This window comes from Pantherophis guttatus, chromosome 4 (assembly GCF_059756535.1).
Source record: "Pantherophis guttatus breed Tessera chromosome 4, ASM5975653v1, whole genome shotgun sequence".
Classification (NCBI taxonomy): Eukaryota; Metazoa; Chordata; class Lepidosauria; order Squamata; family Colubridae; genus Pantherophis; species Pantherophis guttatus.
The window spans coordinates 15,306,451-15,323,756 of NC_142066.1; the positions used below are offsets into that span (position 1 = coordinate 15,306,451).

General features: G+C 43.5%; 1 protein-coding gene across 1 annotated transcript; it reads right to left on the minus strand.

Moving 5' to 3' along the window:
• Positions 1–911: 911 nt before the first annotated feature.
• Positions 912–16,659, minus strand: LOC148113763 (vomeronasal type-2 receptor 26-like). The gene is made up of 5 exons (XM_087894439.1): positions 16,509–16,659; positions 14,329–15,198; positions 12,789–13,007; positions 8,826–8,952; positions 912–1,836 (listed from the first exon to the last, which is right to left on the minus strand). Exons 1-5 carry the CDS (start codon positions 16,584–16,586, stop codon positions 938–940), a joined length of 2,193 nt encoding a protein of 730 aa, XP_087750565.1. The 5' UTR covers positions 16,587–16,659; the 3' UTR covers positions 912–937.
• Positions 16,660–17,306: the final 647 nt, after the last annotated feature.

The following is a 17,306-nucleotide window of genomic DNA, read 5'->3' on the forward strand; positions in this document are numbered from 1 at the left end:
AAAAGCACCTTGGAGGTTTCTTTAAAATATTCCAATGTCACCTATATTTTTTTTCTGTGATACCCTATATAAGACCTGGTTTGCTGTTGCTTATGTGTGCTCAGCAAATCCAGAATATACTGTACTATTGCTTGTATATATGTAAATAAAATAATGTATCTTCAAAGTGAACAGCTTGCCTTCGGAAGTTGTGGTGGCTGCATCACTTGAGACTTTCAAGAAGAGATTGGACTGCCATTTGTCAGAAATGGTGTTGGGTCACCTGCTTAGGCGGGGGTTGGACTAGATGACCTACAAGGTCCCTTCCAACTCTTTTAATCTGTTAATCTGTTAATTTTGTTGCTTTACTTGAGGCTAAATTTGGCCACCACACTATGCTATGACTTCCTGTTCTAATCTATGTGACAAAGCCATAAAAAGGCACGGATTTCCTCTGGATATTCTTGTTTTCACCTAGGCAAAGAAAGACTTCTTTACGTATATTTAAAGCTTCATGGCATCAAGAACTGCCCATTAAAATAATTGCTCAGGTGGTATCATGCATCTCCCAATTTAATTGGGAATGATGTAAAGTTTCAGAATGACTGTATTATCAGCTTCACTGGCAAAAATCAATTTATCAGCGGTTTTAAATGGGTCAGGAAATTAGTCAACGATCTTCAAAGAATCTTGAAGTTTGTTCTTTGTATTACTTCTGATGTCTATCTTGATATTAAGCCATTTGTTATGTTACTACTAATGAAAACCCAAAGGTTAATTAAATCATATGGAAAAGTGCTTGCTGAAAAATCAATATACTCTATTGTTCCAAAACCACATAATCCTCAAAGAATTCTGAGATGGAAGATGAATTCTGTCAAATATGTATGTACACACACACACACAAGCACAATTCCAAGTAGTTTTGCTTATTGAAAATGGAATCTTGTTCCTTTTTTTATTTCTTATGTGTTAATTGCTCTCTAGTGTTGAGGTCAGGTCTCAGTATAATTATATAGATTTTGGGGACGAAGATGCATCCCAGTAAACCAGCACTGGAAGACAGGATAGAGAAGATCTCCACAGCCACCACGTACTTCCCTTTGGTGCTCAGGTAGGTGGGGACAAAGGTCAGCCAAACATTGCAGAAAAGCAACATGCTGAAGGTGATGAACTTGGCTTCATTAAAACTGTCTGGCAACTTCCTGGCTAGGAAGGCCACAATGAAGCTGAGAAGGGCCAAGAAGCCCATGTAGCTCAAGACACAGTAAAACATGATGAATGAACCTTCATGACATTCGATTACCATTTCTCCATAGAGTGTCTCCATGTCTAAATGTGGAAATGGGGGAGATGTACTCAGCCAGATGGCACAAATAGTTACTTGAATGAAGGAACAGAACCAGATAATAGAATAGGCCAACTTTTGCCCCACCCATTTATGGAATAGGCTCCCTGGCTTTGATGCTAGGAATGCTACGATGACTGTGATGGTTTTGGCCAATATAGAAGAGATCGCAATAGAGAAGATGATGCCAAAATTGGTTTGTCGGAGGAGGCAGGTCATCCTATTGGGTTTTCCAATGAACAGAAATGAGCAGAGGAAACAGAGAAAGAGGGAGATAAGTAGAACATAGGTGAGGTTGCGATTGTTGGCTTTGACAATGGGAGTGTCCCGTTGCTTAATGAAGATTATAAACACCAAAGCTGTAAGTAGGGAAAAAAGAAGAGACAGAAACACCAGAGTAATGCCCAGTGGCTCTTCAAAGGAGAGGAAATGCAGTGTCTTTGGAATGCACTCATTGTGAGCTTGGTTTGGAAACTGATCCTCGGGACAACGGTCACAATTCTCCATGTCTGAAAAGAAGAGAACAGTTTCTGAACAGGCTTAAACTTTTCCGAAGTTTCAGAATTTCTTTTCTGGATATACCTGCAACGTAAGTTTTTTCTAAATCCTTTTGTAACTCTGTATTCACCTAGATTGTAAAAACGAGTACTGTAGTGAAACACAATTTAGATTTTTCTATATATCAATGCTGTTGGAGTGCACTAGGTTTTATAGCATTTCTGAGCAAGAGAATAGCACGTCCCACTTTCTAAATGTGTGCCAGCTAGTGGGAAAGAGAAAAGAGATGCTTGACACTTTAGATCAGGGTTGAAATGCTACCGGTTTGGCCCAGTTTGTCAGGGCATTTATTAATCCCATGTTTGGCTCTGGGACTAATTACCCTGGTTTAAAGGAGGAGATGAATCGAGGCTTATTCCAAGTTGCACTATTCTGATAAAGAAACGCGAAGGAAGGTTTCTAATAAAACTCATTTATTTGTTATAAAGAAAATAAAACACCTCACTAACTAAGAAAAGTTAATTGTTACATTTTTGAAAGTAATTCGGGCCGGCTATCTCTTAGCCGGACCTTGCTGGAAAGAGAACAAAGGAAAGAGAGTGTGTGAAGAGCAAGTGAAGGAATGTGGGTGGATACGGAAACACGTAGCTTACTGATAAGAAGTTGGCAAAGCTACGGAGAGTCTGACAGTCCAGAAATAATGAGCTCAGCTGGTAAATAAAATAACGCAGTGACATTCCCCTTCTTTGCCAGTTGAGCGAATATCAGTTCATCATCAAATAAGGCACATCTTCTCACGCAGATACTCGTGTTGAGCTGCTGGAAGTGGTTTGTTGAGCATATCAGCAATTTGATCATGTGTAGATACATATTGCATTTTGACAAAACCTTTTTTAACTAAATGTTTTATGTTTTGGTAACGAATGTCAATGTGTCTGGACCTAGAACCTGTAAAATGAGATTCAGAAATATAAACCACCGATTCATTGTCTTCCATCACTGTGATCGGTCGGATCAGGTGTGTCCAGATATCTGTGACTAAAGCATCAAACCAAGTTAGAGAATTACATGCATCTGAAACACAAGCATATTCAGCTTCAGTAGATGAACAAGAAACAAAATTCTGTTTACGTACTTGCCAATAAACAGGACATCCATTTAAGAACATCATATAACCTGAAGTACTTTTACGTGATTTCTTATCACTTGCCCAATCAGAATCTGCATAACAACATAATTCTGCATAATCAGTATGTGTTGGTTCTAACAATAACTTCATGTGTTTAGTGTATTTTAGGTATCTCAATAATTTCTTAATACACGTCCAATGAAACTGTTTTGCTTTACCTACGTGTCGAGATAAGAGATTAACACTAAGTGCAATGTCGGGTCTGGTCCAACTACTAATGTATAACAGTGACCCAATGACTGAACGATAAAGTGTTTGATCCTCGAACTCAGGACTTTCTTCTTGTGTCAAGTTGTGAAAATCTGTTTGCATGGGTGTCTTTGTTGTGTTAGCATCTTTCATGTTGCAATGATGCAAAACTTGTTCAATTTTATCTTCTTGTGAAAGACTAAACCCCTTCTGTGTTTTTTCAATCTGAACACCTAAATAAGTGCTAATGTGACCTAATGATTTCAGTGTGAAGTATCTCTGCAAAGCTTTGGCAAAAATTTCACTCATTTGCTTATTTGGACCAATATAAACAATATCATCAACATAAACAAGAACTATCTCATATGCATTGTTAGATCTTTTTGTGAACACGCACTCATCAGTTTCGGACTTAATAAAGCCCATTGAATTTAGTTTGTCAGTAAGACATAAATACCACATTAAACCAGATTGTTTCAGACCATAAAGACTTTTGTTTAGAAACCAGGTATCCCCTTCTTGCTGTCGGAATCCTGGAGGACTTCTCACGTAGATCTCTTCATCTAGGTCTGCATGTAGATAAGCCGTGTCAACATCAAACTGGAAAACTTCTAAACCAAGGATAGTTGCAGTTGCTAAAGCAATTTTTACACTCTCAGTTCTGACTGTCGGTGAGTAAGTATTTGTGTAGTCCTCAGGATAACGTTGAGTGAAACCCTGAGCTACAAGTCTGGCTTTGTACAATGACTCACCATTTGGTTTCTTTTTGATTCTGTAGACCCATCGAGTGCCAATGACCTTTTTGTTTGCTGGAGGTTTTGCAGGTGTAAATACCTTAAGTTTCTTTAGACTGTCCATTTCAACCTGCATTGCATCATACCATTTGTCTTGCTCTGAATCAGGGAGCTGCTTGATTTGTGTGAAATTATCAGGTGGAAGTGTGACATTGCAAATCAAAGGCAAGGGTGCTTTTGTCAGTTGCCAAGAATATCGTTGTGGAGGGATCCCTTTTGTGGCCCTCTTGGAACGTCTCGGGACAACTGTCCAGTCTTCTTCTGCTTCGTCCTCGTCCTCACTTTTGTCGCTAGCGTCAGCATCCGCGGCTTGCGAAGGCGGAACATCAAGTTGAGAAGAATCAGTGGAATCTTGATCATCAATCTGCGTGGCATCAGCAGTATCATCTCTAGGAAAATAAACTCCAGGATCATTGGAATGAATCCTGGACCAGTCAATATCTTCCTCAAAATTAGCAGATTGGGAAATCACAATTGCATGTTTAGAGTCAATAAATTTGCTCCATTTTGAATTATCATCAATACCCATAAATCTCAGTCTCTTTGCTGCTGGACTTCCTTTTCTTCTTTGAGCTAAGGGAATGTTCACCATAGCATATGAACCAAAAATATGGATGTTTTTAAGATCGGGCTTGTAGCCATACAACATGAAGAAAGGAGTCTGATTTGTTACACTGCTCCAAGTACGGTTTACAATGTAATTTGCGTACTTGATAGCTTCACCCCAGTATATCATATCAAGGTTGGCGTCTTCTAGGAGACAACGCATCATGGTTTGCAGTACCTCTCCGTTGTGAGCTGATGTGTCAGGGGCTGAAGTCTGATGAATAATTCCATTCTTACGTATCCAGTCCTGGAAACGCTGAGACATGAATTCGGCACCACGATCACTCTGGATTCTGGCGATGCGAACTTGGTGTTGGGTAGAAACAAGGGTTGCAAAGTCTTTAAAGATCTGAAAGGTCTCTGATTTTTCTTTCATAGGATATACATATCCATATCTAGAGTAATTATCAACAATTGTTAGAAAATATTTTCTACCACCAAATGATGGCGGGAATGGACCAACTATGTCAATGTGAACCAAATCAAAAATGGGTGTTGACAGGCGTGTAGCGCGTTTGGGAATGGCTGCTGCTTTGGATTTGGCCTTCTTGCATACAGCACAATCCAAAAACACCTTACACCCCTTTAGATCCAAACCTTTTGCGAACTCCGGCATCTTCCTAAGAACACGGAAACTGGCATGCCCCAATCTTCTATGCCATTTGTGGATACACCTGGAATGCAAAGGTTTACCAATTAGTGAATTCTCAACATTAACATTTTTATGCGGAACCTCAGGCTTGCTCTGAGCAACCTGTTTACCAATTCTATTTTTGTTGGCTTTAGGAGCCTTAGGGGTAGCAACAGGATCTCTCTCTGGAGCATCTCTATCTGGGCCTGTGCCTTCCCTTTTTGGAGTTTGCATATTTGCCTGTGTTTGTGTTTTAGGCTTAGGCTTTAAGTAATAAACGCCACCAATTAATATGGTTTCAGCAACAATATCTCCATCTTTAACTATGTAACTTGCTTTTTCAAGGTGGTGAACTTGGAACTTTAACATTCTAGACAAGTGACACTGACTAAGCAAATTACTGGTTGCTGTTGGTATGTAATAAACATCAGGGATGAATGCATCGAGCTCTTCAACATAAACAGTTCCTTTTCCTTTGACCTGACAAGGATGATTGGAGAAAGAATAAAGTTCACGTAGTTCTGGTTCAGGCTCGTGCATCTCTGTGAAAAGTTCCTTTCTGTAGGTAACATGCAATGCTGCACCACTGTCCAAAGTCCACAGGAGTCTTCTGTCATACTCTGGTTGAGGTTGTGGATCATTGGTTAAAGCCAATGTGGCGAGTGGAGTTTGTGGATCACGCCGGGGACCACGATGACCTTGTCTTCTGCCTCTGCCTCTGCCTCTGGAATCTGTTCCTCTGGGCTGGTACGTGACGGGAGCTGGAACTCGTTGGGGACAATCCCGGGTGGCATGTCCCACACGATTGCAGGTGTAGCATCTTGGTGTCTTTGGAGCATAGGTCCTTCCTCGGAAGGGGCGTCTAGCTGGAGCTTTTGATGCGGGTGGTCCTCTCAAATGTGGCATGGCCAACATGAATGCCTCTTCTTCAATTAAAAGTCTACAGACATTGTCCACTGTGCGTTGAGCAATAGGGACTTGGTTAATTTTTGTAACAGCATCTTTCCATTCATAATTCAAAGAGTTAATAATGATGCTGATCATTTGAATATCTTCAATGTTATGGCCTCTTTCTCTCAATTCTGTTCTCAGACCTTTCAGTTTGGTCAAATGTCCTCCAATTTGTTCACTGGGTTTCAATCTCGAACCGTGGAGTTCAGACATGAGTAAACATGAAGATTCAATTGAGATAGGCCTGTAGCAATTTTCCAATTCAGCCCAAATTTGTCGGGCTGTTGTATTTGGTGGAAAAGTGACCTGCAGTTCAGTATCCATGGACATCAATAATGTTGTGCGAGCCCTTATCTCTAAATCTCTTATTGCAAAGTCCCATGGTTGAGCAGGTGGGTTAAATACCATAAAATGAGTGCCTTCTCTAAGAAGCAATAGTGTAATCTCACTGACCCAGGCTTTGTAATTATGTCCTGACATTTTTAGTTTTGACTCACCAGTTAGTGGAGAGACAGAAAATGCCTGGTGAGGAGCCTGCACTTGGTATGCTGGCTGTGCTGGCAGGAATGCCTGTGGTATTTGCTGTGCCTGTTGTGGACCTAAAAATGGTCTTGGTTGTGCCATTGGAGGTGGGCCAGGAGGTGGCCCTATTTGCACTTGTGGCTGGGGCACATATGCAGGCATTTGTAGCTGCTGTGGCTGATGCACTGGAATCTGCTGTATTCCAGTTGCCATTTGTGCTTGAGCTGCAATATTGGCATGACCTGCTGGAGATGCAATCATTTGCCTTTGCTGTGTTCCATCTAAAAGGACACCAACACCGCCAGGGGGTGTTTGAGTTTGGGCCTGTGGAAACACTTGTGGCATTTCAGCTTCCTGTAGTAAATTACTTTTGCCAGCAGATGGTGCTGCACCTTTGGGCAGCTTTGCATACGGGGCATTGTATGCTTTAGAGTAGGAGTGGTTATGTAAGACATGTGTAACTTGATCAGGGAGACTTTCATGTGACGTATGCAGTGCTCTTTGCCTTAATTGGCCTGACACAGAATCCACCAGGGGGAGTGTCTTTGGCTCTGAGCAAGAAGACAATATGGCGCTTTTTGAAAAATTTAAGTTATCTCCCATATCTTGCTCAAGCATAGATATAGCCATTTTTGCCTGGGATAGCTGCTGTTCATAGAGTTTTATACGGTCACGATAGGCTTTCATAGCCATTTCACGCTGGGTGAGCTCAGGGCTTTGAGAAGAGTAATGAATTGTTTCTCTCTCTGCGTGGGAGGAATTTTGCTCAGCAGTGCTTGCACCGAGCTTTACAAATTCAGAAGGTTCTGGGGAGACTTTTTCAGAGCTTGGAAGATCAGAAGAAAATGTTACTGACCTCAGTCGTAAATCATCATCTTCAAAAACAGCTTCTGTCTTATCTGTCTCCATTTCTGTTCCCACGGCTTCTTCTTGTTCCAGGCGTGTGGCTGTAGTAAGGGGCTGGAAATCTGGAAACCTCCTGTCTGCCACCTCTTCGTTGGAAAGATCAATCAAATCATTTACGAAGAGTGGTCTTGGTTTCACTTTGCCTTTTTTTCTTCTGTTTCGGCATCTCAGCAATATAATTAGCGTACCTAAGTAGCTAAAAACTAATTGCCTATGCGCTCTTATCAGAAGTAACAAAAACAAGGAAAAAGCCATAAATCAGACCATCCTCGTGCTACCAGAATGTCAGGGCATTTATTAATCCCATGTTTGGCTCTGGGACTAATTACCCTGGTTTAAAGGAGGAGATGAATCGAGGCTTATTCCAAGTTGCACTATTCTGATAAAGAAACGCGAAGGAAGGTTTCTAATAAAACTCATTTATTTGTTATAAAGAAAATAAAACACCTCACTAACTAAGAAAAGTTAATTGTTACATTTTTGAAAGTAATTCGGGCCGGCTATCTCTTAGCCGGACCTTGCTGGAAAGAGAACAAAGGAAAGAGAGTGTGTGAAGAGCAAGTGAAGAAATGTGGGTGGATACGGAAACACGTAGCTTACTGATAAGAAGTTGGCAAAGCTACGGAGAGTCTGACAGTCCAGAAATAATGAGCTCAGCTGGTAAATAAAATAACGCAGTGACACAGTTCGCCTGAACCAGTAGTAAAAAAGGCTACTGGTTTGTCGGACCGTTACTAATAAATGTAAAAAAAAAGTTCTGACAATCAGCTGAGCGACGTGCGATCGTCGGAACTTTTTTAAAAACCTTTTTAGCATTTTTTTAACAACCTATTTACATCTATTCTCTGCCTCCCGAGTTCCAGTTGATCTGGAGGAAATGGGGATTTTGTAGTAATCTTCCCCTGAAGTGGGGAGGGAATGGAGATTTTACAGCATTCTCTCCCTGGAGTGGGGTGGGAATGGAGATTTTACAGTATCCTTCCACAGCCATGCCCACCAAGCCATGCCATGCCATGCCACGTCCACCAAGCCACACCCACAGAACCAGTAGTAAAATTTTTTGAAACCCACCACTGTTCTGCGCATGTGCAGATCGCTGATGACAACGTCTGGGGCAGTGGGCGGGGCATTCCACCAGTTTTACTACCGGTTTTTGTGAACCAGTCTGAACTCACCACTGGGCTGGTTCTATTGGGATGTCATGAATCTTACCCATTTGTCTGGATATCATCTTTTCTGGACAGGGAGCACAAGTGTAGCAGCAAAATTTCCTCCCTTCGATCTTGTTCTTTCTTTTTCCAAGAGGACATGGCTCATTACATAAGGAGGGAGGAGGGATCTGCCCCAAATAAAGAAAGAAGTCAGTAGTAATGTTTTACTTACGTTTTTGTCTTAAAGGCAATGACTGTTGATAGTTATTTCTGCCATGTAACAGACAATTCAACCTCCAAAAGGTTACCAGAGCCAGGAACGTAAGCGAAGTTGCATTTGATTTGGTTTTTTTTTATCTAGCTGAAGTTTAATGAATGAAATGCAGCCCACATTTATATCTAAACCTGGATTATTTTCCCTACTGTTCCCCAGTCAAGGCTCTGGTTACTATCTTTAAACCCAGGAAGACATAAGGCCTGGTTAAATGATGGACTCCCTGTCCCACATAGTAGCTGCCTGGTTGAATCACTCTCATAAGGTTGGCACACTTCAAGTCCCCTTAATTAAACAATGCCATTTATAAGGACCCTGGAAGGATATCTTTTCTGGAATGGAATGGAATGGAATGGAATGGAATGGAATGGAATAGAATAGAATAGAATAGAATAGAATAGAATAGAATAGAATAGAATAGAATAGAATAGGGACCTTGGTGGTCTTCTCGTCCAGCCCCTGCTGAAGCAGGAGTATCATGCTACAACATATAACATTTTATACTGTTGTGGCTCTCTTGCCCCATCCAGTGGCTGGAGAGACAAATATGCCTGAACTCTATTGTTTGGAGCTGACTCCGCCAATTTATTCATCAGTCCGCACTCTCAAACCAAGTGTATGGTGGGAAGCCAGACTTCATTTCTTTTAGCATTTGGAGAAGGCAAAAGCACAAAGAAGCAGCCATTTTAATCTGTGGCACATGATCATCCAAGAACAAATTCACATCCCACACACAGAGCATTGCTGGTGAGATTCAAACGGCTTGTATTTATTGATTGTTATGTTCAGCAGTAACTTAATACTGTCTATCTTATATTTGATTCTCACTGTATGTATCCCTATTTGTCTCGGTTTCATCATATCCTTGTCATGGTCTGACCACTCGCTCCTTCGACTTGACTTTCTGACCACCGCACCCCGTCGCAGGGAGGCGGAGCCGACCAGGTGGTTCCGCCCCAGGCGCCTGATGGATCCTGATAGGTTCCAGATGGAGCTTGGGCCATTTCCTGAAACTCTAGCTCACGACTTGGCTGATGACCTGGTGGCCGCCTGGGATAGTGCGGCTGCCGGGGCTTTGGACTGGGTTGTGCCTTTGCGGCCTCTGACCCGGCGCCGAACTCACTTAGCTCCTTGGTTCTCCGAGGAGCTGAGAGAGATGAAGCGCCGGAAAAGATGCCTAGAGAGTGGTTGGAGGGCCAGCCGTTCCGAATCCGACTTGACACTGGTAAGGTCTCATATTAAGACCTACCTAGTGGCGATAAAAGCGGCGAAATCTAGCTATTTTGCCGCTCTTATCGCGTCATCAGATAACCGCCCAGCCGCCCTGTTCAGGGTGACCCGCTCCCTTCTCCATCTGGGAGCGCAGGAGGACCCCTTGCAGGGCCGAGCTGAGGATTTTGTACAGTATCTGGATGATAAAATAACTCAGATTCGGGAAGACTTGGCCACTGACTGGGTTAGTTCAGACGAGATGACTGAGGCAGGCCTTGAGAATGTTATCTGGGAGGAGTTCGATCCTGTGGCTCCCGAGGACGTGGACAGGATCTTGGGACGGCTGAACGCCACCACATGTTTATTGGACCCGTGTCCCTCCTGGTTGGTGCTGGCTTCCCGGGAGGTTACACGAGGCTGGCTCCAGGGAATTATCAACGCTTCTTTGAGTGAGGGTGTCCTGCCGGCCGCCTTGAAAGAGGCGGTGGTGAGGCCTCTCCTCAAGAAGCCATCCCTGGATCCAGCTGTTTTGGCTAACTATCGTCCAGTCTCCAACCTTCGCTTTATTGCGAAGGTTGTTGAGAGTGTGGTGGCGCGACAGCTTCCACAGTACCTGGATGAAGCTGTCTATTTGGATCCGCTCCAGTCCGGCTTCAGACCTGGGTACAGCACGGAAACGGCATTGGTCGCGTTGGTGGATGATCTCTGGAGGGCTCGGGATAGGGGTTACTCCTCTATCCTGGTCCTGTTAGACCTCTCAGTGGCTTTTGATACCATCGACCATGGTATCATGTTGCGCCGGCTGGAGGGATTGGGAGTGGGGGGCACCGTTTTGCGGTGGTTCTCCTCCTATCTCTCCGACCAGTCGCAATCCATGTTGACAGGGGGGCAGCGGTCGACCCCGAGGCGCCTTGTTTGTGGGGTGCCACAAGGGTCGGTCCTCTCGCCCCTCCTGTTCAACATTTATGTGAAGCCGCTGGGTGAGATCATCCGTGGTTTTGGGGTGGAGTTCCATCAGTACGCTGATGATACTCAGCTGTACATCTCCACCCCAGACCATCCCAACGATGCCTTGGAAGTGATGTCCCAGTGCCTGGAGGCCGTGCGGGTCTGGATGGGGAGAAACAGGCTTTGACTCAACCCTTCCAAGACCGAGTGGCTGTGGCTGCCGGCGTTCCGGTATAGCCAGCTGACGCCATCGCTGGTTATTGGGGGCGAATCATTGGCCCCCACGGAAAGGGCCCACAACTTGGGCATCCTCCTGGACGCATGGCTGTCTTTAGAAGGGCATATGATGGCCGTGGCCAGAGGGGCTTTTTATCAGGTTCGCCTGATACGCCAGTTGCGCCCCTTTCTGGATCGGGACTCCCTACGCACAGTCACTCAAGCACTCGTCACCTCTCGTCTGGACTATTGTAACGCTCTCTACATGGGGCTCCCCTTGGGGTACACCCGGAGGCTCCAACTGGTGCAGAATGCGGCCGCGCGGGGGATTATGGGAGCGACTGGGTGCTCCCATGTGACTCCTCTCCTGCGCGAGCTGCATTGGCTTCCGGTGGACTTCCGGGTGTGCTTCAAGGTGTTGGTGATCACCTTTAAATCGCTCCATGGCTTAGGGCCAGGGTACTTACGGGACCGCCTTCTGCCACCAATAGCCTCCCACCGGCCAGTTCGCTCCCACAGAGAGGGCCTCCTCAGGGTGCCGTCGGCTAGACAATGCCGGCTGGCGACCCGCAGGAGGAGAGCCTTCTCTGTGGTGGCACCTACCCTTTGGAACAATCTACCCCCAGAGATACAAGTGATCTCTGACCTCCGGACCTTTCGTCAGGCCCTAAAAACTCATCTCTTTCAGTTAGCCGGTCTCTCTTGATTTTATGATTTTATGGTTGGTTTTAAATTTTGATATGGATTTTAAATTGATAAATTTTAAACTATGGGCCAAATTTAATTATTTTAAATCTATTTTTTAATCGCACTTATGTATAAATGTTTTTATTTTGGCTGTTCACCGCCCTGAGTCCGAAAGGAGAAGGGCGGTATAGAAATTTGAATAATAATAAATAAATAAATATCCTGTTCTCTCAATAAAGCATTCAGATCTACACACACAGTCCATTGCCCAGAGTGACTGACTGACTGTCCGTCCATCCATCTGTCCATCTGTCCATCTGTCTGTCTATCTGTCCATCCGTCCATCTGTCCATCCATCCATCCATCCATCCATCATCTATCTGTCTCTGTCTCTGTCTTTCTTTCTCCGTCTCTCTGTCTCTGTCTCTGTCTCTGTCTCTGTCTCTGTCTCTGTCTCTGTCTCTGTCTCTGTCTCTGTCTCTGTCTCTCTCTCTCTCTCTCTCTCTCTCTCTCTGTCTGTCTCTGTCTCTGTCTCTCTGTCTCTATTTTTCTCTGTCTGTCTCTCTGTCTCTGTCTCTCTCATCTGTCTGTTTCTCTGTTACAATCTCTATCATCTCTCTTTATCATCTACCTATCTATTGAATTCTAAAGCACACAACTCTCTCTCCCATATTATTGTTATGTTACCTGAGTGAATCCATGATGCCACTGGATTTTGTCTTGATGAATACGGAAGGTTTCTCCTTGCAGATCTAGTTCCCCAACTGGGATGTTGATATAGGAGTTGTTTGGGAAAGTAACCAAATTGACAATGTCAAATCCAGCTTCTAATGCTCCATCTTCATTGAATTTAATTTCATCTCCAGCATTGTTGTTGAAGGAAATTCTCTGCAGAAATGAGTGGAGCTTGCGGAAGAAAAAGGATAAGGTTAGCCTTCAAAATGGCTTCAAACAACACCACTTTTTAAGTTTGGAGGCTTCCTTCCTTGGGAATAAAGAAGTATAGAGGACTGAAAGAATCTAGTGGTTATTTTGGACCATAGTCCATCTTACGGACTAAAATTTCTTTAGTATATGTTGATTTTTTTTTTCTAGTGACAATTGAGAGAGTTGTTGGAAAAAGAGCAAGAAGAAGCTATGGGAAGAAAATCTCCAGAGAAGCAGAAAGGCAGAAGTATGTTAAAGACCAGTTTTGTTGATGTGGAAGGAGGAAAAAGCTGAGATGTGTAACGGTGGTGGTATTCAAATTTTTTCCCTACGAGTTCTGTGGGCATGGCTTGGTGTTGGGGGTCATGTGACTGAGTGGGCATGTCCAACTTGACGTCACTCATGGCCATGCCCACTATGTCACATGACCCCCCACCAAGCGATGCCCACAGAACCTGGTAGAAAAAAAAATGAATTTACAGCTATTCTTTCTACCTATTTTTTGCCCAGGCCTGGCCTAGTACTGCATGCTGCCTGCTCTCCCTTCACCAGTCACATGCGTCACCCCGTTTCCCTTCCTTCAGAGGCCCTGGCCTTAGCCCGGCTTTCTCCCCCATGAATTCCTCTTTTGTCGTCTCATGGCCGCGACCTTACCTTTCTCCCACGGCTGGCTGCCAGGGAAGGCAAGCCAGAAGTGAGGCATCGCCGTTGGGCTCCCCACCAGCCCTCATCTCACCCCCCCTTGTCATGAGATGCCTGCAGCCTCCTCCAAGAAACGACGCAGTACCTGCAGGCTTCTTGCAGTGAAAATTACTGACCTCTGGCTCTGCTCCACTTCTTGAATGCACAGCTGTCACCCTCTTCTATGCACCAGCCATGCAGGCACACCCCATTGCCTGCTGCCGCTGCGCCGAAGAGACTTCCCCGGGCAAGTCCAAGCGGAGCAGCGAAGCAGGCAATGGGGTGCGCCTGTGCAGCTGGTGCACATAGAAGAGAGTGGTGGTGCATTCGAGAAGTGGAGTGGAGCCGGAGGCTGGTAATTTTCAGTGCAAGAAGCCTGCAGGCACCGCATCTTTTTTTCGGTGTGGCTGGAACCGAACCGGTATGAACCGGCTGAATACCACCTCTGATGTGTAGGCAAAAGTGGGTCAATATTTGTAATGTTTCAATCTTGAAGAAAGATGAACATCAGTGATGCTTAGATAGATGGTCTACAATGATCTGTTGACTCATTAAGTCTTGGCACTCAATAAGTCAAGGACAACATTTCAAAAGAGCATTGAGAAAGGGGAAAACTTACCTGCCAGGCTTCTACAATCTTTGATCGCCCTTGATCCTTTTGTATCTTCTGATAAGTCCTCACTGTTTGAGCAGCCCGTAATGCTTGAGCCACAGCATAGACTGCATTATAGATACTGTAACTATGGCCAAGTATTCTGGTTTCAAAGAAGGGTGCAATAAGGTCCTCTAGTCTTTCCTCTCCAGTACATTCCTCATCTTGAGAAACACCATTACTTGGTGGTGAACAGCCAAAAGTGTGGCTCCAGAAATCTCTAATAAAGCCATCTTGACTTGCCTCAGACGGGGTGATGTCCTGTATAAATTGTTGGAAACCTGGAAGTTCTCTTGTGCTAATTGAGAAGGAAATGGCCCCATGGAACGTTTGCATATCAACAGCTCTTAGTAAGGAATGTAATGTGAAATCATTTTGGGCCATTGTGATCCACACTTTTCGTGTGGAAATTTTCTGTGAAGAATCCGAACGCGTTGGGAGAAAAAATTGGGTGGCTTGTAGAATAGAGACCAGCCACATAAAGACTGTATTTTCTCCATGTACAATAATTGTATTTGCGGTTCTCTCTGTGAACAAAGTAGTGTGCCTCAGACAATGCTCAATCAAGTCTAATCCTTTGGAAGAGTGTAAATTTCTGTCAATCCTTTCGGTGAATTCAGAGCAGATTTTATTTTGAGAGAGCATGGGTTCCAGAGTTTGTATGAAATGTTCTCCATGTTTATCATCTACAATGACAAATCCTACCCACTTCCATCCAAAGTACAGGAGGAGCTGGATTAAACCCTTGTACTGGAGAGCTTCATCGGGGGCCATGCGATAAAAAGGCGGGAAACGTGATTCATCAGTCGCTGCCAATTGAAATGAGCCATATGAAATCTAAAAAAAAAGAAAGGAGGTATAAGTGAAAGAGAGGGAATGATAAAGTAAGTGAAAATATCAATGGATGCATTATATTTCTATTGATTTAAACCACTTTCACTTTAAAAATATGGAAGTTTAATATCCCCTTTAATATCCCCTAAAAGGGGGATATCCTTGCTGAATATTTTCTGTCTGTCTGTCTGTCTGTCTGTCTGTCTGTCTGTCTGTCAGTCATCATCATCATCATCATCATCATCATCATCATCATCATCATTACCATCATGATGCTTGTGAAGAAGGCACAGAAGAGGCTGTATAGCATCTACTTCTGTCCTACTATTGCAGCACTATTGAGAGCATCCTAACATACAGCATTCTTGTATGGTATGAGAGCAGCTCTGTAGCGGACAAAAAAGCTTTACAGAGAATAATTAAAACTGCCCAGAATATCATCGGGCTCCAGCTGCCAGCCCTGAATGACATCTTCAAATATCACTGTTTGAGGAAGTTGCATAACATTCTCAGAGACTCTTCCCATCCTGCTTACAATCTTTTTGGACTGTTTTCTTCTGGCAGAAGATACAGAACAATTAAAACTCAGACCACACATTTTCTGAATAGTTTTTATCCCAGAGCTATAATAGCATTCAACAATGAACTAAAGGGCCACCAACAGTGAGCTGTTGGACAGCATTACTTGGTCTGTTGTGTGGATGTTTAGGTGGTTTAGGAGTGGGGAATTTGTGTGGGTGGGAGTGTGTTTGGGGATTGTTATGTGTGTTGGACCTGGTCTTTGGATGTTAAGTAAATTTTGTTGTATGGGTATACTGTGTATACATGTACAATGACAATAAAGTTATTATTATGATCATCATCATCTCAAGTCTTTTTCTTGAAGATAACTTGAATATTTGAATTGAAAGAATCAAATCTTTCAGTGCTTCCTAGGTGAATGTTCCTTCTACATGTTGTGCTCCCCATCTTTAATATAAAACCCAGGTATTTGTGCACATTATGCTTAAAATATATGAACTGAAATAAGCGAGGCAGGTAATGATAGCTAGCATAAGCCTGCAGGTTCAAAGAACTATGTGTCAAAATTCTGTATGTCTCGATTCATCATACTGAACGAAGCGATATACTGAAGAGAAACACGGATTAATCAAAGTCTGCCCTTTACCCTAATTTCTTTACTTCTCTTTACCCTAATTTCTTTACATCTGTTTACCGATAAACCATCAAGTTGCTTCTTGAAGGGGATTTCAAAGGCAGACAATCTGTGTGATTGATGTCCTAATTTTGAGATCTTTAGTTATGGCTCCAACCTGTGGGATCTTGAAAAGCTGCAAAATTTCTGCCATTCGTATGGATGTTTCGGGACTCATCCCTCCAATGATTCCCATCACTTTCTTTTCAGTCCCACAAATATAGTTGGGGACAATTTTATGCGACTTAAAAAGCAGATCCAGAATGGTACGATAGGTCATTAGTGCATCAGAGTAGCTGTCATAGATATGGAATCCAAGAGTGATGTTAGGCAAGATGTGAGAATCCTTGTTGATCTCTTTCACGGCAAACACTAAAGCCAAGATGTGTTGGTAGAACTTGGTTACCACACTGTAAAAAAGTCATTTGTTTCAAAAGAGAACTGTGCTATGCATTACATACTAAGGAATATATATCCAGTGACAGAAATACTATGAGGAAGACACACTGACAAGAGAACTATACTGAAGTTCACAGTTTTATGATTCCAGATTCATATCCTATACAAAGTGGTTTATTTAACTGTATCCTTTAACAGATACTTAAACGGATAACCAAAAAGGATGCGACGGATAACTGATATATCCAGAAATGTTAAAGGACATGATTGAATAAAAAAGTAATGCATTCCCAGTGGTGGGTTTCTACCGGTTTGGCCCGGTTCAGGAGATCTGATAGCGGCAATGGTGAGCTGAGAGTGAACCAGTTCTCTCTGACGATTAGCTTGGCCCTCCCACCCAGCCCTGCGTTATACATACCTTATATTCCATTGTTTTTAGCCCAGCTGAAAGGTGTGGCAGAGCGGATAGCCGGGTCTCAGCTATTCCGTAAAACACTGCGCTTGTATGGAGCGAAGT

Excerpts from the sequence above, each read along its gene's own strand:
- LOC148113763 (XM_087894439.1), bottom strand. The coding sequence starts at position 16,586 with ATGGGAATCATTGGAGGGATGAGTCCCGAAACATCCATACGAATGGCA. Across the intron at positions 15,199-16,508 it reads AGCTTTTCAAGATCCCACAG|ATTTCATATGGCTCATTTCA; the intron begins GTTGGAGCCATA and ends CTTTTTTTTTAG. Across the intron at positions 8,953-12,788 it reads GGCATCATGGATTCACTCAG|ATCCCTCCTCCCTCCTTATG; the intron begins GTAACATAACAA and ends TATTTGGGGCAG.